The sequence below is a fragment of the Solanum stenotomum genome, chromosome 10 (assembly GCF_019186545.1).
Source record: "Solanum stenotomum isolate F172 chromosome 10, ASM1918654v1, whole genome shotgun sequence".
Lineage (NCBI taxonomy): Eukaryota > Viridiplantae > Streptophyta > Magnoliopsida > Solanales > Solanaceae > Solanum > Solanum stenotomum.
In genome coordinates, this window is record NC_064291.1 from 55991176 (window position 1) to 56015560 (window position 24385).

Genomic DNA, 24385 nt, shown 5'->3' on the forward strand with positions numbered 1-24385 from the left:
ATAACATATAGAAGAATTAAGTTAACCTCTTTAAGTTAATAACTCATGGATGGAATGTCTCTACCACAAGTTCTTTCACTAAAATGTGGTCCTCATGATACTTGCCTTACTGCTTCTAACAGTAATCTTTTTATGTACTATTAATATTGATGTTTAATAATGTAATTAAGTAGGTAATTAGAAAGGGAACATAAATTAGTCAATTTCATCATATCTCTGTCAATTTTAAAATCTTTTCCAAGACCTTTATTTAGCCATCATTGGAAGTTTAATCTCCTTTGGGACTATTCCTCTTTTTCTGGACCCCCTAATATTCCCTTCATCTCAAGCCTTCTCTTAATTAATTTTTATACTATAGTTTAATTTAAAAAATTAATTAACAGAATAATAATATATAGGGTGGGTCACATCTACTTCTTCCACTTCTACAAGGTACAATGGTCTACGTACGATCATAAAAAAATATTTTTTTACAACAAGCTAGCTCCTTTATTTGAATACATATATAAGTATTGTAATATACACTTTATAAATGTCGTAATATACATTTATTGATTGTATCTTCACACACACGTCCATACTCTCATTTGTATCCATGAGATTCTCATATTCCTACAATTTAAATAATTTTTGGAGTCTGTTTGAATATTATGAGTGAATCGATAAGTTAATCTATATTGAATTCCACCCGAATTGACCCATCTATTTTCAGGAGAGGAGTTTGATTTCAAACCTCGATTCGAACAGACTTGAATAATTCAAATATCATAATCAAGAGTAATTGAGCACATTGAACTATTCGTGTGGTTAAGAAACCTTCCAATCCAAGCATAACAATTATGTCCTATTTTACAAGAAAATCTCCCACAGGGATCCTGCCATTGCCACGTGGAGGAACATGAGGACATAAAGAAAGTGGTTCGATCAAGTTGTTTCGACCTAAGATAATAAGCTCATGAGAGACATAGCTGGTTACCATTATGCCCTATTTTACAAGGAAAAAAGGGGAAATTTAGGTGGACATGGAGATTAATTATTACTATCAAGACTTTTGATAAACAAAATTTCCAATTTAAGTCTTTTCTTTCACCAAAAGAAAGCAATTATTATGTACTTCATTTAAAGAGAGCAAAGAAAAATTGAAGCAAACCTATGGATTTTGTCTTCAAGGAAAAATACAACTCACTTTTGGAGAAAGAAAGAGGAAATGATAAAAATGGTTGTTGAGCTTTGAATTGATGGTTTTATTTTATTAAAATAAATACTGAATGGACAATTCATTGATTCTCATGCTAACAATCTTCTTCTTCAACAATCATTATATTGCCCACCAAGAAACAAATCAAGAATTTGGTAGTGTTACTGTATTGATAACAACAACATCAACATATTCAGTATAATGTTACAAGTGAGGTTTGAATTCTACATTGACGTTGGCTTCACATTAGCCTGACCAACCTAAAAGGGCACGGCCAAATCCAAAACGAGCACGACTTCATCAAACTTAAACATTAGGAGTGTATTTGGTACGAAGAAGAACATTTTTCATGAGATATTTTTTAGTTTTTTCATATATGATTAGTCAAAAATATTATATGAAGAATCTTTTCTAATTTGCCTAGAAATTGCACTCGATAGTTCTAAGATAATTTTATGTCATTTCAAATTTGAAAGACATTTTTCTACTAACTACTCCACTTCCACCTTAATTTTATTACTTTAAAAATACTTCTAACAATCTATTATCTGAAAGAGGGCTTAAACTTCACAGGTCGCTACTAATAGTTATATGATCACTCAACTAATTTGTTATCATCTTATAAAGTCACTTTTCTTGTCGAATCCAATTTTCCTCAACAAAGAAAAGCGATTTTCTAAAATAATAAGTGACCATCTGAGAAATCAACAATGAACAAGGTATTCAACCTACTGCTTATAACAGCTTCATTCAATCGTCTTGCTACTTCATTACTATTAAGCAAACACTTGGAAGTCGAAAGGAACGACCGGGCGGGGGGGGGGGGGGGGGGATAGGACCAAAACTATGATTAAATTAACAAAGCACAACTTTATAAACAAAAAAAAAGTCTGACTAACAAAAAAGGTCAGCACTTTCTATCAACTCTTGTGCTAAATGATATGCTGTATCTATGAAATGTATCTAAATATATGAGTTGTTAACTACATTGGAAGGGAAGATTCCTATTCCATGGATACTGCAGTCTCTTCAAGTTCTACTGTTATCAAGCCATTGAGAAGTAGAGGGTCTTGTTCATCAATATTATTCACCTTCCTGTTCCACACATGACAAAAGAGTATAATTCAGTAATAGATAGCGTAAACAAATATAGAACAGATATCAAGAGAAAAAAATTTGACATATAATTGAGCTTAAATGAAGCAGTGAGGATTCGTATAAGTGAACCACAACTTGTTTGGGACTAAGGCGTTATCGTTCTTTTGACAAAAGAAAAAGTTATTCATGCTTCACAAACAAACAAAAAAAGTCAGTTATGGGATGCTGCAGTTCTTCATCTAACTTAAGAAAAATGCAGTAGAAAATTTGATGTCTCATAGTGACTTACCAGTGAATTGCAACCCTCAAGACTTAAAGAGTTGCTGTGAAGTGGCATAGCGGAATTTTTAATTTTCAGTGTAATAACAAATCAAGACAGGATGGAGTTGAAGGGGAGTCTTGGCATTATAAGTAAAGTTGTTGCCTTGTCACGGGTTCGAGCTGAGGAAACACCCTTTTGCAGAAATGTAGGGTAAGGCTGCGTAAAATAGGTCCTTGTGATACGGTCCTTCCCTGGACCCGTGTAAAGAGGGAGCTTAGTGCACCGGGCTGCCCTTTTTTTTTTTAAGACAGGGTGGTGTTATCAGAGCTACTAAGGGAACAGTTTCACCATATGGAAGTTCCAGGATTTGGCGGTGATTCAGATATTTAACGATCCTCTCATTTTGTGAATAATAATTAATGTAATCGCCAGGCAGAAACAAGAATTGATTAGATCTTCAAATGCATTGATTAAAAGAACTCTAGCTCAATGTATGAATATTTAACTGGTAGATTGAGGCAAAGTCAGATCCAGGATTTAAGGTTATATGGGTTCCTAAAGCAGCCTGAAGTTAATACTACAATAATAATTCGGTTGACAGTCAAAATTTTATAGAAGCTACTGGGTTCACGCGAACACGTAAGCTGGCCTCTAGATCCACCCCTGGATAGAGGTTGCCACAACCCTTTAGGCCACCTTTTCCAGCTAATAAGCTAATGAAAAAATTATCTGTAAGGCTAACAAAGAAAAAGTTCCACCCTACTAAATCCCAAGATAAGACAATAACAACCTACTCGCCCACCAACAAAAGTCTTTCCAAAGGAAAAGAAGAACGGTTTTATGTCAGTATGAGAGATGGCTATATGTTTATTACAGAAGTGCTGTTCACTTATGAGAATGTATTAAATTATCTATGCTCTCGGGTGTTTCTATAGTATGATAGGTAACACTTTCAGAGTCCAGAGCTATCTAATAACTATTTCGGAGGAAATGAGAGTGTTGTAGGACCCACCAAAAGGGAAAATCAAGGGGGTGAAATGAAGCCAAAATATGTGAATACAGGAGAGGATATGAACGATCTGAAAGTAAGACAAGTCATACTTTCAAATATATTGAACTAACTGAAAGAAGCATGATTTTCAGTTCATTGGCCAGAGAAGAGTTGAGAGCACCTACCCGCACGTCTTCTTATTGTGGCCTAGGCCCTTACACTTGCTGCACTGCATCTGACGTTTGACTATGTCAAAAGTGTCTGCTTTTTTCATCTTTGGTCGACCAGGTGGACGTTTTGTTGGTGGAGGTGTAACAACTATGACCATATGCTCCATATCTGGTTCACCTTTAATTGGTTTTTCCAGATGAGGTATGGGGTTAATTGATTCAGCATATGTTGCATGGTAACTCTCAGTTGAGAAGTATCGGGAGCAAAGATCATAGGGGCTCCTTCCTAGGTATTCAGAAACAGCAATAGTATGGCAACAAGGCAATCCATTAAGCTGCCACTCTTTGCAACTACAATCCCATTGATCAATATCAACTACTTCGACAGATTCACCACGAACTTCAAATGTGCTGCCATGTGAGGGTAATGGGTGAAGTGACCTCGCTTTTGATGCATCAATTTGAAGTTTCTGTTCCATCAAAGGTGTCAATGTAGTAACCCACTGACTGGATTCAACACGCCTAGCATAAATCAATTCCATTACTTTACCTCGTAACCCATCGACCATTTGAGTTATTGGCAGCTCATTCAACTCCGCTACCCAATCATAGAAAAGCTTCCCAAAGTTGGACATCAAGTGGCCATACCTTGCCCCACCAAAAAAGGCATTTGCCCAGTGTTCAGGCTCACTTCTAGAGACCCAATTGTAAACTTCAGGTGAGATAGCTTTTATATTCTCAACACAGAGCTCAAATGACTCAAGCTTTGGGGCAAAAGCAGCAGCACATAAATCTTGGATCATAAGGCGTCTGGCTTCATGTGAAAACTGCCCTTTTAAATCATTATTTAGTTTCTCTGCAAGATAATGCAGACAATAGCCGTGGTAGCACTCTTCACCAAAGACATTTTGCAAAGACTCTCTTATCCCTCTTTGGAAATCAGAAACAAAAGTTATTGGACAGGACGTTGCAACAGCAGATTTTAGTTCTGAAAGAAACCACTGCCAGTTGTCATTGGTCTCCTCATCTACAACTGCAAAGGCGACTGGGAAAACACCATCATTCCCATCTATACCTATGGCAGCCAAAAGAGTTCCTTGATACTTCGCATAGAGAAGAGTGCTGTCCAGGAAAAGAAGAGGCCGGCAACCTTGTTGGAAACCAGATATTGAGGCATGAAATGCAATAAACAAGCGATGGAAACTTGAGTCCTCCTTAGTGGCAATTGTAGCAACACTACCAGGATTAGTTTCTCTAATTTTCTCACAGAATAAGGGTAACTGACTGTATGCCTCTTTGAATGAACCCTGAAGCTGCTCTCGTGCCTTCTCTTTTGCACGTCTTGCCTGAGAATAGTTCAACTGAATGCCATATTCACGCTCAATATCTTTTGCTATATCCTTGGGCTTGTAGTTTGGAGCAACCTTCAACTTTTCCTTTATAATACTTCCCATCCATCCCCTTGTTGACCGGTACGCAGCTTTAACAGCAGCTCCGTCACATGTATGCTTTGCTTTCATTTTCTTGATACATATTAGCTGAGTGGTAGGCAACCTTGATGCATATATGCACCAAGAACATCCTTCAACCTTGCATTTAGCAGTTACCCTGCGACTATCATTTTTCTTGTACCTATAAGTGAATCCATGGGCAATTGAGTATTTATGCAGAGCTTCACGGAATTCAGCAAAACTACTGAACCTTTGACCCACGTCCGTTATTGTGTTCTCCCATTGCGTAGCTGCTCTGCGATGCTTCTCATTATTCTCATCATTGCTTCCAGGATACTTACACAGGGGAGTAGTATCAATGGATGCATCAACACCAAGCAGATCATCACAATGAATCATATCCACAGGGGTAGCAGGAGTAAGAGCTGCCTCTGATGCAGTTGTTGACCTGCATAGCAAGCAAGTAATTAACATTTAAGAATCCAATAAGAGATAGCATATCTTTCAAACTCATTCACATCTAGAAGAATCAGTATGATAAAGCACTTGGAGCAAATTGTGTAGGAAACACCACCAAAAGAGCTAATAGAAACTTGTCAGGCTAAGATACAAACAATCATTAAGGCCCATGCCATCTAAGTGCAAGCTAAGTGTGTTCAAACCCCCTCTGTCAGAAAATTACACCATAAAAATAGGGTAAAAACAAACTTCTTGGTATATATGTGAATTGCTGTATCCCTTGATAGTTAATTAAATATTAACTCAGTGTGCAAGTTGGGCTCTTTATATATCCCTTTGTTAAAATTTCTGGCTCTGCCACTGCGTACAACAACTATTACACCTAAATCCCAAGTTGAGCCGGCCAACTATATAAATTCTCAACATACGTTGCAATTCACTTAGACCTGTTTGTCCATGTCATGTGAGAGAAACAATAAAATAAACAAACTATCATGTGAGTGAAACAACAAAACAAACAAACTAAACTAAAACTGAAGAAAAGTAAGTACCTACTAGCAGAGACATTGGGTACATTTTTCACAACAGCTTCATCATAAATTATGAAGATCTCAACTTGGTCAGAATCCTTGACAAAATTAAGCATACGCTTGAGGTCCTTATCTTTAGAAATAGTAATGAGAGTTTTCTTATTCCCAGGAAGAAAATATTTTACAGTCATTCCTTCAATGCCACGCTGAAAGTTCTCTGCTACTTCTTTCTTAAATTCAGCCAAAATTGTCTGGTCATTGATGTCCAAAGCATAAGCCTCTCCACCTATATATGTCAAAAAACCATCCTCATTGTTTGTCACAAACTCTCCTCCAGATTGACATATTGCAATTATCTTCTTGGAAGCCATCATAAGGACATAAAATCCTCAACCAATTCAAAAACTGCAAAAGAGGGAAAGCAAAAAAAAAAAAGGAAGACTTTAATTACAACAAACAAAATTGGTGTTGTCTATGTGAATCATTTTTAACAAAATTTTAAATGGACCGTGAAAATTAACCTACATTCCCAATTCAATTCAACAACAACAACATACCAATGTAATCCCACAAGTGGGGTCTAGGGAGCATGGAGTATACGCAGACCTTACCCCTACCTTGTAGAGATATAGAGGTTGTTTCCAATAGACCCTTGGCTTAAAATAAGCATTTTCAAGCAGTTTGAAAGAGAGAATATAGAACTAAGAGGGTAACCTCAACAAAAAAAAAAAGTGAAGTATAAGCAGTATAATTCAACCTACATTCCCAATTCAATTAAAAAAAAGCTCAAATCTTTACTACATGCATAATTAAACAATGAAAACTTTTAAAGCTAGCAACAAGAAGAAAAAAAACAAGAGATTTAAAACAACAAAAGAAATAGCATTGACTGTATGAATCATCCGTAAGATTGCAACATTAAGTTCAAACGGACCATTACTCAATTCAATAAAAAAGCTCAATCTTTACCACAGTTATAAAGATAGCAACAAGAAAAAGACTAATACAGTTAAAATAAATGTATGAATCATCTAAGACTGTAACAATAAGATCAAATGGGCCATGAAAAATCAACCTACATCCTCAATTCAATAAAAAAGCTCAAATCTTTACCACAGTTATAAAGCTAGTGACAAGAACAAGAAAACACAGTTAAAACAAAAGGTTTTAACAATAAGAATCATCTTTAACAATAAGTTAAAATACAACAACAAGGCAACCAATGTAATCCAACAGGAAGGATAGCGCACATGCACGCCTTACCCCTACCTCATAAAGGTAGAGAAGCTATTTCCGAAACACCCTATGCTCGAGTGTATCAAATCAAAATAATTATGAACAAGTAAATACAACAATGAAGAAACAATAAGTTCAAATACAAGAACAACAACAACAACAATAACGTAACAAATGTAATCCGACAAGTGAGGTGTGGGGAGGATAGCGCATACGCAGACCTTATCCTACCTCGTAAAGGCAGAGAAGCTATTTCTAAGGACCATCGGCAAAAGTGCATCAAATCAAAATAGTTATGAGCAAGCAAACACAGTAACAAATAAACAATAAGTTCAAACGGACCATAAAAATCAACCTACATTCCCAATTCAACAAAAAAAGATCAAATCTTTACCACAGACATCAGTAAATAATGAAAATTTAAAGCAAAACCATAATCAAAAGACAAAAAAAATCAATAAATAAAGAACACCCATGAAGGTAAAAACACGTAAAAGCCTAAAACAAGAGAGAGACACTAGTAAAGGAGAAGAGAAAACAAAAAACACATGGTTTTTCAAAAACCTCGTACCTGTCGAAACAGAATTCAAGAAAATTCATAAGGTGGACAATGTACAATTTTATTAAAAACAAAATCTTTGGGGCAATTGAGCAAAAAAAGTGAATATTTTTAGTACCTGTCTGATGATGATGAAAAATTGCTGCAAAGTTTTGAAGAAATTAGGGCAAAGTGAAAGAAGAGAGAAAGAGGGAGGGCTTGTGATGGGAAAGATTCAACTTTGTGGCTCTAAAATCGGATGTACTTAAGCAATTGGAGGAGGTGAACGTAATTAACCCTAATTCATTCAATGACAACTTTACCCCTAAAATTTGTCCTAAAATGTCAAAACTCCCCCATATTTTTGGAATTAGATTTGTCATTATTTTTTTTAAGGAAATAAAATAATTAATTACTTTTTATTATTATTTATATGGTCAAATTGTTGAAAAATTGTGTGAAAAATATCTGAGTTGAAATTTCTTTATTTTTAGCTAGCGTTTGGCTCCAAGTTCTCAAATATTTTTGGCAAATAATATTTAGACCAAGTTTTTGGTCAAATTACACCATGTGTTTGGCCCCAAGTTTTTCCAAGAATGTTTGACTATTTCAAAAAATGTGATTTATACCCATAAATTCTAAAAACTATTAAAAATATTCACAAATTTGTATTATCTATTTATAGTGAACATATTATGTTAAAAAATAACCTTATAACATAATTGATGATAATCATCAACAACAAAATAACAATATAGGCAAGACAATACATTAATCGCATATTCAAACCTGTCATTGATTCGGTTATAATTATAACCATTAAAAACAAATTGTTCTTTTTTTTTCAATTTTGTCATTCAAATTAGAATTCGAACTTTTTTGGAAGAGGTAGTAACAAATATTAGTTGAAATTAATAAATAATGGGTATTTTTTATAAAATATAAAAGTTTGGGGTAATTTTAAAAAATTTTAAAATTTCTAAATACTAGAACTTGGCCCAAATACTAGAAAGAGAAGTACTTAGGATACTTGGCAAATATATTTGCCAAGTTATATAACCAAACACCACTCTCCAAGTTTTTCTAAAAAAATTTCAAGTATTCTTAGGGTCAAACGGGTCCTTCAATAGAAGTTTGGAGTTTGAGTCATCAAAATATGAAAACATAGCTTATCACGTGATTAATTCTTAGGGTCAAACGGATCCTTCAATAGAAGTTTGGAGTTTGAGTCATCAAAATATGAAAACATAGCTTATCACGTGATTAATTCATATATAAGTAGTATGAATCAATTTATTTTCTTTCATTATTTTTTTTCGTGTGGTAAACTTCAACCGTTTTCTATAATTAAAAAGGTATTGTAAAGTAGATAGGTAAAATACAAAAGTTATAGTTAGGATTGACAAAATAGCTCATGAAAATCTGATTCATGAAATTAGTTTTAGTTGACTATCCATTTATTAATATTTCCCAATTTATTCTCCTCAAATTCAATTCATCTTAAGTTATAGATGATATATTTCCCCAAATTGACCAATGATTTCTTCTTCTTTTTTTCCTTTTCTAAGCCTTCTTTTTTTTTTAGAAAACTCTGTCTAAAATTCTATGTTTATAACTCTATGTTTACAATTATTTAATATAGGATTTAAATAGAAAATGAAGAATGTAAACACCATCGCAATCCAAATATTACATTTTTTTAATTCATAGATACCAATAGAGAGAAGGGAGTGAATGGAGAAAGAGCAAAAGATTTATCCTGAATTTAGAAACGAGAAAAAGGTAAAAGAATATCTCTAACGTTTATAATTTATTTTATACTACATATAGAATGATCATGCATAGCACGAACCCAAAATGTATGATTTTGAAAGAACAATTACGATTTTTCTCTCATTATCATGAACAAATATGTACTTGTTATTTATAACCTATAACTCATGCCCAAGCTAAAAAAAAAGAGTCAAAGGTTTTATAAGATCCCTGCTAAAGATCAAGCGCTTATCAATTACTATCATGTCAAAAGTTATAGTTAATAGCAGAGATGCAACATAGCTCATAGGCAGTAAATTGACATTATCCGACAATCCTTACCATATTAAGGCATCATTGTACAGAGAACATTTGAATTTCGATTTACAGAAAAAAAACTTCTATATAGTGAAGATGAACCAGCAATGTTACTCATCACAGTTTCGAACATGGCCAAATAATGAAAGTTCCTGCTTTGCCTTCTTCTGTGCAGCCCTCTTCTGGTTTCTCTGGCACTTTGTTCTGTTCAACTTGTTGTAGACGCGGACACTAAGGTCGTGAAATATCTCAAACAATCTCTTGAGAAAATGACAATGTCAATTGGTTAATGCAAAAGATCAAATGATCATACATACAAGTCGTTTGATTAACAGAAAAGTTATGTAGGAATTAGTAATACGCTGATTGAAAAATAAAAGCAAAACCAAAACAAAGTGAGCAATTTCGATTAATCCAACACAAATTTGAATAGTTGAAGGGTTAAAGTGTACAACTCGAAAATCATCAAGGAAGGTAACGAACATTTCAGTGGATAGAATAAACTACCAAGTCAGCAAGAAACGGTCTTCACATCCGACAACAAGAAATGGCCACAACCATCCAATTTTTCAACTCCTTTTATATTAATTTCCAATTTTCAGACCATTTCTTGTATGAAAAAAAATAAAATTCCCAATTAATTCCAACAAAAAAAAAATCAAGCCGGAAATCATCATGCCAGTAACGGATAATCAAGGATCATTCCTCAATCGGATAAGTATCCGTCGGAATCAAGTTTCGAATATGGAAAACAATCATGAACAAGACCAAGAAGACCTCGAACTTTTTCAGAAACACGTAGCTGAACGTTTCGCTGATCTATTACCAAATGATTCGTCAACAACAACTGATTCCCCTGCGAAGGATCAATCACCACTTTTCTCGATTTCATGGTATCGTAAATTGCTCGATGTTTTCCTCTGTTGTGAGGCTGAATTTAAAGCACTTGTTCTAATCGGACGCGATCCTGTTCAGTTTTCGAAACCTCCATTGGATCGTCTTGTACCTGATATTCTAGATCGTTCCATTAAATCTCTTGATATTTGTAATGCAGTGACGCACGGGTTAGAACTCGTGCGTCACTGGCAAAAATTAGCTCTAACAGCCGTTATGGCGTTAGAGCAAAAGCCAATGGGAGATGGACAAGTAAGGCGAGCGAAAAAGGCGTTGAACACGTTGCTTACGTCGATGATGCTGGATGATAAAGAGAATAATTATCACGCTAAAGTCGCCGAACGAACGTGGTCGTTCGGACGACGTAGTGGCGGAGCTGGAAATAATGCTAATAATAAAGATAGAACTAATGGTACTTTTCGTTCAATGTCGTGGCCTGTTGCGAAATCGTGGTCGGCTTCGAAACAGGTTCAGGCTATGGCGTCCACTCTGGTGGCGCCACGTGGAGGTGAGTCCACTGGACTCGCCCTGCCAATTTACATCATGAGCACGATTTTCGTGTTTGTGATGTGGGGATTGGTGTCAGCAATTCCGTGTCAGGAACGCACGGGACTGCTGACACATTTCCCAATGATGAGGAATTTGAATTGGGGACAGTCATTAATTTCACTGCAGGATAAAATTGCTGAGGAATGGAAGAAAAAGGAGAAAAAAGGGACAACTGGTTTGTTGGATGAGCTGCAGAAAATGGAGAAAGTTGCACAGAATTTGGTTGATTTTGCGGAGAATTTTCAGTTTCCGGCGGAGGAGGAGAAGGTGGAGGAGGTGGCAGCGCAGGTGTCGGAGATGGTGGAGATATGCCGGAAAATGGAGGAGGGATTGGCGCCATTGCAACAACAAATTAGAGAAGTGTTTCATAGGATTGTGAGGAGCAGAGGTGAAGTTCTTGAGGTTCTTGATCAAATTGGTAAAATGTCAACACCAGTACTTTATTGATTTTAACAAAAGATTTCAATTAATTTTTTTACAATTTCCAATATTAAGGATTAGTTTATTTTGGTTTTTTTAATTTCTGTTCACAAAAAAGCTGACTAGTTTTTGTAATAATTAACTACTATAATTCAAGTTTTTGTTAGTTTCATTATGTAAAAAAGAAATGAATTGTAGATTGATTGGTTTTGCAATGGATGTATCTCTACACATTGAAATTTTGTTGGACACGTGTTCAATTCTAGTTGGAACTCTACAAGATGTGTTTAGTTTCAATTAGGGTTCTTGGAGGCTAAACCCTAGTTTATGCCTATATAAAGGGTGACATATCGAATATAGAGGTCAAATCTAAATCATCATAGTTTGAGAAATACGCCACTGACGATCCTCGAATGATAAATCTTAGGAGAGTAGAATCAAGGAAGGAATAGAATTGTACCCGCACTATTATCAATAACATAATCATGTTTTTTCAGATTTTATTTGTGTGCTTGTAGTTTATTTTCTGTCACTTTAAAATTTGTTGCAAACAAATTGACACGCCCAGTTGGACCAAATCTGTCATTCATCTCTTCTCTCATAAATCAAATCTGAAGCTGCAAAGGTGGAAGAATGAGTACTTCAGGCCTCGTCTTTGAGTTCAACAAGTCTACACTCCGACAATCCTTGATGCAGGGGGTGTTTGTAGACATTGAAATTTTATTGGACTCTACAAGACGTGTTCAATTCTAGTTGAGACTCTACAAGATGTGTTCAATTCCAATTAAGATTCTTGGAGGCTAAACCCTAAACCCTAGTTCATGCCTATATAAAGGGTACTATTCGAATATTCCACAAAAGTCATGGAATATTTATATATAGGTCAAATCTAAATCATTCTAGTTCGAGAAATACACCACTAACGGCTCTTAGGAGAATAGAATCAAGGGAGGACCACTATTATCAATAAAATATTCATGTTTCTTCATATTTTATTTGTGTGATTGTAATTTATTTTCTATCACTTTAAAATTTGTTGCAAACAGTATAGATTGAGTTTCTATAGTACAAGTATTTCTTTATCTCAAATATTGTGTAGTGATTGAGATTTTCCAATTGGTTTAATTATTCTGTATTCTAAGTTCAATGACTTGATTAATTTGAATTGTATCCATCGAGTAAACATTTTAAGGAGCAAAACACTCTATGCTCAAAAGTTCTCCATTCTCACTACTAGTGTTCGAGCCCTATGACTTATAAGTAAGGGTGGAGAGATTTCAATCATGTTACTTCATTCTTTGATGGTAAGACTCGGACTAGCATATCAACCTAAAGACATTCACAACCAACCTAAAAACGTTTTGTTTTAACAAATTTTAAATGAACCTGAAATTTAATGGAATGTATGCAAAGAATTCAAATAACTAATCCCAACTAATTGAGATTTGAATTCTGTTGTAGACTTTTTGCAGATCTACTCAAAAATGATTCCTCTAGTCGTACTTATTTTCAACAAATTTCGTGAAGTGAAATAGCCACTATATATGCCGCCTCATCACTCAAAGCGAATATATAATCGAGTGTATATATAATGTATATTTTGACCATATTTGATAAACTAGATACAAAGTTACACCTAAGTAAGTTTCCCTTTGTTAATATGATCATTCAGCACGAAACTTCAATTTACGCGAGTATGTCCTATACCACTTTGTTTGCCAAAAGTTTTTTTACTTCTCTTCATGAACATGTTGAGATGTATGTGTCGGTATATTAAGAGCGATAAGATAAAGAATGATGATATTCAAGACAAAGAAGGAGTGACCACGGTGGTGGACAAGATGTGGGAAGAGAGACTAAGATAGTTTGAGCATGTGACGATGAGATGTGTGGACACCCCATGAGAAGGTGCGAGAGGTTGAATATAGTGGGTCACAAAGAGCATATATATGTACGCTGAAGAAACATTGAGAAAATATGATTAGATTGGATATGACACATCTTCAGTTATCAAGGATATGACCTTAGATAGGAGAGTATATTTGAGATCACATATAAGGTTAGAAGGTTAAATAAGTAGTTAATAGTTGTTTATTACTTGCCTATTCATGTATTTGGCTTGGTGGGTAATATAGAGGCTAGAGCACCATATCTTTTGTAGTATAAGCCTATTCATGTAGTCTTCCACTTTTGGTATCTAATATCACCTTTTAATATATTTAGGTGATCGTACCTTCTTCTTCTTGTTATGGTTCCTTGCATATACGCTCCACACTACTTGCTATTAGTTGTCTTGTTTCTTTTCACTACTATTCTTCTTTTAATTACGACTTAGATTTGCATAAGCCATGAGTTTTTCGGAAACAACCTCTCTACCTCGGAAAGGTAGTGATACACTCTACCCTCCCCGAACGTCATTGTGTAAGATTTCATTGGATATATTATTATTGTATTTCTATTATGATTTTATAAGAAATTTGAAATGAATATAGCTTAGACTCATTGCAAATAATTTAAATAGATTTTCTACAAAATTTGAAGTCATTTGGTTTGTCGAGATTAGACTGATTTTAAAATAAAAATTACAAAGATAGCAAAAGTAGTTATCCATATAATTAACAAGATGTTACACACTCTTTTCTATAGTCAATTTTAGTGTACAAATGAAAATTTTCATTTTCGAGTAAAACATGTAAAAATATTGTCTTCATACAAATTTGTATGCTATTTCTTGCATCTGCGTTTTCCATCTTCAACACTGACGCAAAATTTGCCGAAAGATAATAAAAACCCAGAAAACGTCTCTTGTCTGCTTCCTACAGGCTACGAGCCATCATCCCGACGTTTCGGCCATCTGTAGAGCCACAACAAACAAACAGCAATAGAGGCATCCAATTGGGCACCAATAATTAATCAACAGCAGTAGTAGTAGTAGTACTTGTCAATTTTATATTATTAATTTCAGATCACCTTTTTTATGTCTTCAGGTTCTTAACAACTTTATCTCTTTCCTCATCTCCTCAATCACCTCAATTTTCTCTCTGAATCCTAATTTCTGAGCTTTCTCGTTTGATTTATTATAGTTGTTGTTCGGAGATTAATGGCGACTATGCCTAATACGATGTCGATTAAGCAAGGTCTTTCACTCTGGTGTCCTCAATCAGCTGCTTTGAATCGGATTCCAAGGGTTTCGGTTCCTTCTAGAAGTTTCAGGAGAAGTTTCGTTGCTGCTGCTTCTTTTGATAATGAGAATCGAGAGTGAGTTTTTTTCACTTTTGATTTTGATGTATTTTTGTTTGATGTGTGTGTAATTTGGCGAATTTGAAATGTGGATGATTTTAGGTATGTGGTAGTTGGAGGAGGAAATGCAGCTGGATATGCGGCTAGAACTTTTGTTGAGCAAGGACAAGCTAATGGAAAGTTATGCATTGTGACCAAAGAGGTAACCAACCAACTTGAGTAGAATAATCACTATCGACCTCTGATTAATTGTATAGCAAAATGTTGGCAGAAATTTAGGCGTGAGTTGTTTTTGTGTTTTTAGTACATTTATATGTTGTTGATGAGATTTGTATTTTAATGTAGAGATAAGTGTGAGATTTAGAGACTCTCTAGTGTAAGAGAACTCTTTAGTTGTCCTCAAGGAGAGATTATTGAGTATTAGAATGAAACAGCCCAATGGAGCGGAATAGATATAGAGGATTTAAGTAGTTGGACTTAACTAGTTTGGCATGAGAGTGTAGTAAGTTGTTTTTGATATTTTGTCGAGTATTATTTGAAATGTTGAGTGAAACACTTCTAGGTAGTTATGCCCTTTAAGCTGTTCTAATTGTGGAAGCTGTATAAGAAACTAATTGAATGGATGCTTGAAACGTTAGGTTTAGGGTCTGTTATTTTGCTTGAGTTGTTTGCATTTGAGATAAAAAGTTCTATTTTGTGCTAATGCAGCCATATGCACCATACGAACGTCCAGCATTGACCAAAGCATATTTGTTTCCTCTGGACAAAAAGCCAGCACGTTTACCGGTGAGCTTTGATTGATCATTTAAGTATTGAAAATGTCTACATCTTCTTGTGTGATATTTGCAAATTTTATAGCTCTCAATTATTGTTAATGCCAATTCAGCATGTTTTTGAGGAATACCATTTACTGTATAATTTTAGGGCTTTCATACTTGTGTTGGCGCTGGTGGTGAGAGGCAAACGCCTGATTGGTACAAGGAACAAGGGATAGAGGTAATGCATTTTTGTCTAATCAATTGCACTGCAACTTGTACAAGTGTGATGTAATTGTGATGTTCTTTGGTTTACTGAAAGGAAAGCAAGGTAAATCTATTGAAGATTTGAGAATCTATTTACCAGTTAGGAATTCCAGGACAGTTTGAGAGGAAACGCGATCTCATTTTGTTCTTACTTTCATTTCTTTATTCAGCTCCAGCATTCTGACTATCAAGTAAGTCTATTTGAAGATAAATGTTTACCTTTTTTTTCAGATGTTGTATGAAGATCCAGTAACAGGAGTTGATATAGAAAAGCAAACTCTGACAACAAATTCAGGAAAGCTGCTCAAGTATGGCACCCTTATTATTGCAACCGGATGTACGGCATCCAGGTAACCATGCTTGCTATACTAGAGTGCTCTCTGATCCAAACCTGTTATTTATTTTGCAATAGGAATTCTTATTGATAGATGAAAAGATTAGAATTTGCACTCATCCACTTGCGCCTTGGTCCAATAAAAAAGATGGACCAGAAAAAGTTTTTTTTTCCTTTAATAAACCTCATATATTCCATTTACTGTATTATTTTATTGCTCTAATTTGCATATACTGATATGCCCTCCAATCCTGATTAAAGTACCAAACACAGAATAATTTAGTATTAATTGACATCAGATTTCCTGAGAAGATCGGAGGAAATTTACCTGGGGTTCACTATATTCGGGATGTGGCGGATGCTGATTCATTAATATCCTCACTGGTAAGATCACCCTCATTGCGATGCTTATAATCGGTTTTCTAAAATTTAAAGATACATCACATAACTTTTGCATATGGATGATCTTCTGTGGTGATATGCATGATATTATTTCTAATCGATGTTGTTTTATTTTAGGGGAAAGCAAAAAAGCTTGTAGTTGTTGGTGGTGGCTATATAGGAATGGAAGTTGCTGCAGCTGCTGTAGCCTGGAAACTTGATACAACTGTGAGTTTCCTTAAATGCTTTCCGTCACTTTGCTAAATAAGAAATGCTGTTTGCGAGAAAAAATAAATAAGAAATGTGAATCCACAAACCATGTTTAGCTATTTCGTTTATAAAAACAAAATTGCACATTTGGTGGGAAAATTTCCATATAAGCAAACCCGTTGATGATAACATGACGAATAATAACATGTAAAGTTCCAAAATATATGTTTTCTGCTACTAGTTGAAAGAAGTCCATGTTCCTTTCTCGGTCTGATGAGTCCTCTGTTCAAAGAGTTATCTGAAGCATATTAATCAGTTTATTACCTTACAAATGAAGTATTCAATTTTTCTTATTCCTCTGAGGTTTGAAACTTGCCTGCATTTGAATATCGTACCAGTATACTCTACTCCTGATTTTACTAACTGTGTTGAACATAGATAATTTTCCCAGAAGAGCATCTCTTATCAAGACTGTTCACTCCTTCTCTTGCCCAAAAGTATGAACAACTCTACCAAGACAATGGTGTCAAATTCGTCAAGGTTCTCCATCCTCTTTCCTCTCTAGTTCTGGTGTCAGTATACCTCCTTTATCAACCTAGTTTATAAGCTTCTAATTGAATTTTATCCTTTCCCAGGGTGCTAAGATAAAACATCTAGAATCTGGTCCAGATGGCCGGGTAACTGCAGTTAAGCTTGAAGATGGATCAAGTATAGAGACAGACACGGTAAAACAGCGATTTTCATGTTCTTTGAAATTCTTATTATAACCGAGGATTGGAATATCTCATACAATTGTGTGGATAAAGAAGTTGAAAGCTCAAGTCATTTGCATATCCTTTATGAATTTGCAGGTTGTTATTGGTATTGGAGCAAAACCTGCTGTCAGTCCTTTTGACATGGTTGGCTTAAACAAAACTGTTGGTGGAATAGAGGTTAGCACTCTATTTATCTCTATGCTAGGATTTATCTAGTTACAATTTACGGCTAAACCACTCTCCTAATTGCAAAATGGTTATGATCTTCCACCAATTCATGATACCCTACAAGTTGGAAAGGTGAATCAAAAATATCTTTTACCTTAAAGTTAAATATCGATTTAATCAGTTCTGGACAGGATGTCACTCTAGATGGTTGATTCTATTAAGATTCAGATTTATGTCTTTACATGTATTTCCTTTTATCTGTTTAGCATGGTTCCATGAAGTACATTAATTGTATGGTCTACAAGAAGTCTTCACTATATCTGAAAGAAGGCATAGTCTAATACATTCAAAGGTGGGCAGAGAGTTTTGTTCCCGTTCCACGAGTTGAAAATATTCATGTTCAGAGCAAATTTCTCTAACTCATACTTAAACTATTGTTTTGTTGCAAATACATGCATGTAAATCCTTTGAATTTGTTTGTTTCCTCTGCTTATTCAAGTAAAGGAAAAAAAAAAGAGGGAAAAGAAATTTCCGTTTTCTTCAATTTTCCAATTGAAGAGTGAGAAGGTTATAAATATAGGTATATTACTCCTGATCAATATAGCTCTTTTGGTGTTTGACAATGATGGACTGTAGTAATACCAATGAGGAAGTTGGCTCCAGTAATAAAAGAGGATGTTTTAATTATGCCAAATGATATTTACTCTTCTGTAACTTCAATCCTTTTAGTGTTGTTATCTCTGGGCATAACTGAGAAATCTGATGGTGCTTCTTTCTATTAACATACCTTCAGAAGGTGAGAGCTTGATCTTTCCTAGAAATGATTACACTTCAATATTTAAAATTCAGGTTGACGGCCAGTTCCGAACAAGCATACCTGGAATCTTTGCCATTGGAGATGTTGCTGCATTTCCATTGAAGGTTAGATCTTCTGACTAACTTCATACATTTTTTATTTTATTTTTGTTTAATGAACTGAACTATGCTAACCGTGCAGATATACAACCGAATTGCACGGGTGGAGCATGTTGACCATGCTCGTAAATCTGCGCAGCATTGTATTAAATCATTGCTAACTGCACACACGCACACGTAAGTTAATTTAAGTTCTGTTCATAAGCAACAATAAACTTCTTTTCATTCAATCTTCCTAAATCTTGTATTGTTTCCTGAATGCAGGTATGACTATTTACCATACTTCTACTCAAGGGTTTTTGAATATGAAGGAAGCTCTAGGAAAGTATGGTGGCAATTCTTTGGTGACAATGGTAAGAATATTTTTGTTTTGCTTTTCTTGATAATGTCCAACTACTTGTGTAAACAATTCCATAGCTGGTATTGATGGTACCATCTTATGAACAGTTGGGGAGGCTGTTGAAGTTGGGAATTTTGATCCAAAGGTTGCAACATTTTGGATCGACTCTGGTATGCACTCTATTGTTTCTTTTTGTGTGTATCTGGTTGTGTAGGTTATGTTTCTTCCCCATTCCTTTCTTTTTAGGGAGCTATACTTCAAAAAGATAATACTAATAAATACAAGGCAAAAGAAGAGTGATATAAACATACATCTTTTCAGGAAAGCTGAAGGGGGTTCTTCTTGAAAGTGGGAGTCCTGAGGTATGCACTCTTCCAAGGATGTTCTCATGCCATATTTAATAGCTATATGTAATGGTCTATGTACATATATATGCAAGCTGCAGAAATGTCTACAATGAGTCGTCAAATGTTTCCCTTGCCCCTCTCTCTTGACCTTTGAAACCATCCCTCCAAAAACCTAACGTAGAAAAGGTGACTTGTAAGGAAGAGTCTGTTCATTCATATCCAGGAAAGTGATTATTATTTATATAATATACTATAAAGCATGAGATATATGAAAAATTTTATAGTCGTCCAAAGTGAACTCGTCTATGTGTATCATATGCATGGTTCTGTGTGACACTGTGAAAGAGCCACGGTTACCTAGCATAGACATATTTCTTACTTCCATCTACAAGAGTTTGTCTCTGCTTTTAGCTTAGGATGCATTTGGATTCTGTGAGCAATTTTTCCCCTTAATATGATGCTACTTAAATCATATAACAGGACTTGTAACTTATCTTTTCTTGTATATGGAATTTGGAGGTACACATATAGTTGTACACAATATCAATACTTTATCTCGGGAAGTAGTCATGCATGTGCTCACATATTGTTGAAGGAAGCTCAGAGAAAATAGGGAAGTTCAATGGTAGAGTTGATAGTTTCATCTGCCAGGAGTTCTGAAAAAACAAAATAGTTACTGTTACTCCATAGACAAGTATATATGTTTTTTTGCAGACTACATAGACTTCAAAAGCTCAAAAGACTTAGCTTGTTTCTATCTATCATGTTGATGGCTTTGAACTAATGTTAAGCTCCAGCAATATATAAAATCATACTATAATAACATAAAGGCCCCCACTATATGGACATATCATCACTGTTTGAAGCACTTGCTTCTCCACCATAACCCATTGCGCCCCTCCCTCCATCCTTTCTGAAACAGCATTGCAAGCATGACCTTGTCTTTCCTAGAAGTTCACTGGTCTTCTTGAACTTTTGCTTAAAGAACAATATGCTGTAAATATTCTCCCCATTTAGACCGTCTGTATTGTTAGTCTCTGCTTTTCTTTCTGGGAGAGAAATGAATGTAAGTTTGTCCCTTACCTAGAAAGGCAAGATTTTGCTTAATTTCTCTCCTATTACTGTCTTTAACCAATCATCTCATCATTCAGTGAAAACATGATTGTCTTTGTCTTATGGTATCTTTAATGGTCTTTTCTCGAATTGTTTCAGGAATTCCAACTGCTTCCAAAACTTGCACGGAGCCAGCCCTCTATTGACAAAGCCAAACTTCAAAATGCATCGTCCGTTGAAGAGGCTCTAGAAATTGCTCAAGCTGCCTTGAAGACTGAAGCTGCAGTTTGATCACCAGTGCACCACTCATCAAGAACATCCCCTCGCACAGTACACCTATTTTCCAGATTGAGGTATCGACATACCCATTTGGCAATTTCGGCAGCTTGTAAGATTGAGAGAGAACGAAAGAGGACAACGTATTAGATTGATAATAAATCGTAGAAAAATGGATTGAGAGCGAGCAGGGTGTGGGCACTTATTTATGTTAGAATATTAGATTTGTAATAAGAATGTCACTTGAAAATGGATTTCTAACATGAATCCAAATGATCATAGTGTCTCAATGGTTGCAATGAATGAAGTACAGTTCTCTCTTTTTCACATTTATTCCAAGTGCATCTGAAAGGTTACATGTTTAGAGTTTAGACATTCAATTTCTTTGCTTGAGATACTGAAGTTTATGACTGAAGTTCTGTCAATCTTTGTTTGATCCATATATGCATGGACTTCAAATAGAGATAGCTAAAGTCGGATAAATGAACTTCAGTCAGATGGAACTTCAACCATTGTGTCTAAAGTTTGATTTAGTCAAGAGACACCGCATATCTAAAGTGAAATTTTTACCAAAATCCATATTGTCCAAAAGTTACACTATGGGCCAATCGTGTATGCTCCACTTATTTATACGATCCAATCGTAATTCTGAGACCACCTTTTGGAGATTGAAATTTAATATTTATATTCGTTAATTCCTATTTACCTTTTAGACTAGAACACTATATCCATATATGTGATTGACTTTGGTAAAACAAAAAAAGTGTTTACCCAACTACTAAGTCAACCAAATATCTCTTCAGTTTTTTTCCCTATAGAAATTTACTAGTAGTATTTTAATTCTATGCCTCATGTACATTCTTATTTTATTTCCTGTTGACTTAAAAGTTTGATATACAACTATCAAAAATACTCTAAACTATATAATCTGTCTGGAAACTTGTACCAAGTCAAAGCAACATTAAAATTTTATGGAAGATGAAGAGACCAGTAAAAAATTGGTTGACTTCTGCTTTTTTTTTGATTGATTTTACTTATCATGTTTAGCTTTTATACTGTCATTAAAAACATAAATTAAAAGGAATAATTGGATTAATTTGATCCATAGATGAATTTGGAAGTACAAATAGAGGAAATGTTAAATACGATGGAAAAGAAAAGCTATCAGTAAGGATTGATAAATTTGGTAAAACAAGTTAGCATATAATTTCTTGATTTTTAAATATCCTTTGTTGAAAACTTAGATTATGTATATAGAAAATAATATGAAATATATAGATCAAAAAATTATTTTTCATATGTATATATTAAATGTTAAATATTTTTAATTAAATTTTTGACTTTGCCGCTGGATAGGTAGGGTGGGTGGATGATATTGGTTTAACGCTCTTTGGAAAGACTAATTATGTAGAATTTGTACTTAAAAAATGTAATTCTTCTTTGGATTAGACTTAATAGGAGCACCAATCAATAGTGCTCAGCACTTAAAGGGTAATGTTAAATGACCAGAAAATTAAAAAGTCTATAATATCCTTTTTATTTTAAAATAAACGATCTTTTTTCTATTTTTTAATTAAAAGATATTAAAGTTAAAAGGGTAAAAATGTTCAAAAAGGCAAAAATAAAATAGTGTGAAATATGTTATTTTACCATTCTGGTCAAATTTTCTGGCCAAAAGGATTTTTCCCTAAATGTAATTGATGAAGAAAAGGTCTAATCGTGATTAACAAGCAAGCACTCTTAAGATTAATTAATCTAATAATTCACTTTCCTATAGTGGCGCCACGTGAACACACACATTAGGTGGCAATAATCACAAAATTAGTTGATAATTAGTTGTTATTAATTAGCTAGATTGGTTTAACGCCATTCCATATGTAACCAAAACTTTACTCAGTTACTGATCCTTTTAGGTTAACAATTTATTAGATACAAATCAAAAAGGTCATATTATATCTACATGATAAATTACTTTTTTTTCTACAAAACATCGATTTCTATTCATTGAATAAATTCTTTTCTTTTTTACTTAAGAAAATTAGTTTGGGTAGGGAATTACAATATTACGAGAAGGAGAATTGAATCCTCACCAGTAACGTGAAAGTTTAAGAAACCATTAACTAGGCTACTAAGTTTCCTTCATTGAATAAATCCGTTTAATTTAATATGACTATTTTTTTCCTGAAATAATTGTATTTATGTTTTTCAAGATGGAAATAAGTAAAAATAAATCTTTGTTGATATATATTATACCTTTTTAAAAATAAAACTAATTTGTTAATTAGTGTCTGAGATTCTGAAATAAAGTCAAGATGCAATCAAAGAGGGGTCCAATATTAGTTGGAAATTTGTTTAGAAAAATGGTAATTAGAGGTGATATCATGTAGTTGAAAATGTCCCCAAAAGTGTATAAATAAACAAAATCAAAGATCACTTGACATCATAAAAAAGTGATAAAAATTATTATCCTTTTTATGTCTCACAGTTTAGGTCACCTTATGTTTAAATTTATTTTATTAATATATTTTAGTTAGCAAAAGATTCGTCTCATGTTACTCCTACGTACGTGGGAGTTTCATTTACTCTTCTTTTTTTTCCCATGAATCTAAGTAAAAACATTTTTTAAATAATGGGTGATAGTAAGATTCGATTTATCGATTTTATTTAATTAAACACACATTTTTATTTACTTAATTATTTCATTAAATATGAAAGTCTTTGGATTAGAGATCAAGAAAAGCAACAAAAATATCTTTACCATTAGTACCCAAAGTTAATTTGTCAAAAATACTGGGGAGCTAGAAGTCTTGATACAAGTTCGTCGAAATTAATAATTTTTGTTTAAATAGTATATTTGTTTTTAAAAATAATCATTAAATATGTTTGTATATTAAATTTAGAATCTGATTATAAATCATAGGCATTTTAGAATCCGAAATTCATAAAATTAATTCTGACTCTGCCTCCGTCACATATTCAAGATTTAGGAAGAAAAAACGTATCTAATCCTTAATAATGATAGATCATGGATCTGACATGCGTGCATGTGAGTATTTGCAGTTAACAATGATTTAATACAAAAATGTGCATGATTTAATCTCTACCCGATAAATATTAATTTGAAGAAAATATTAAAATGGAATAAAGTTAGAGATAACAAATCTAACCTTAACTTCAATGCAAATTAATGCTGCTACACAGTCATATATATAATCGAGGAATGATAACTACTTTTCCACCGTCTTTAATCAGAATTTCAGAAGTTTTGAATTTAAGTTGTGAACATAAAGTTATTTTTGTTAGGAAACAATTTATCTCAATATGAAATTTCTCAACACAAATTCTAATTTAATTAAACGAATACGAATATCAGACACCGAATGAAAATCTTAAAAAATGTAAGCATGCAATGTCAAAAATTCCAGCTAATGCTTGTCCCTAGTCTTGGATACTTATTAAATATGAAGTATAAATAATT

General features: G+C 34.0%; 3 protein-coding genes across 3 annotated transcripts; 2 read left to right on the forward strand and 1 right to left on the reverse strand.

Annotated features, from left to right (window-relative positions):
• Positions 1 to 2043: 2043 nt before the first annotated feature.
• On the reverse strand, positions 2044 to 8206 carry LOC125841525 (uncharacterized). The gene is made up of 4 exons (XM_049520679.1): positions 8073 to 8206; positions 6181 to 6564; positions 3735 to 5618; positions 2044 to 2293 (listed from the first exon to the last, which is right to left on the reverse strand). Exons 2-4 carry the CDS (start codon positions 6531 to 6533, stop codon positions 2203 to 2205), a joined length of 2328 nt encoding a protein of 775 aa, XP_049376636.1. The 5' UTR covers positions 6534 to 6564; positions 8073 to 8206; the 3' UTR covers positions 2044 to 2202.
• Positions 8207 to 10653: 2447 nt separating this feature from the next.
• LOC125841803 (protein ROH1) lies at positions 10654 to 12043 on the forward strand. Its single transcript, XM_049520975.1, has one exon. It carries the CDS (start codon positions 10679 to 10681, stop codon positions 11891 to 11893), a length of 1215 nt encoding a protein of 404 aa, XP_049376932.1. The 5' UTR covers positions 10654 to 10678; the 3' UTR covers positions 11894 to 12043.
• Positions 12044 to 14604: 2561 nt separating this feature from the next.
• On the forward strand, positions 14605 to 21234 carry LOC125841835 (monodehydroascorbate reductase, chloroplastic/mitochondrial). The gene is made up of 17 exons (XM_049521018.1): positions 14605 to 14853; positions 14950 to 15124; positions 15209 to 15308; positions 15815 to 15892; positions 16031 to 16102; positions 16360 to 16478; positions 16762 to 16846; positions 16982 to 17071; positions 17492 to 17593; positions 17689 to 17778; positions 17905 to 17985; positions 18826 to 18897; positions 18974 to 19068; positions 19156 to 19244; positions 19339 to 19401; positions 19553 to 19593; positions 20791 to 21234. The coding sequence occupies exons 1-17, from the start codon at positions 14844 to 14846 to the stop codon at positions 20920 to 20922; spliced, it is 1494 nt and encodes a 497-aa protein (XP_049376975.1). The 5' UTR covers positions 14605 to 14843; the 3' UTR covers positions 20923 to 21234.
• Positions 21235 to 24385: the final 3151 nt, after the last annotated feature.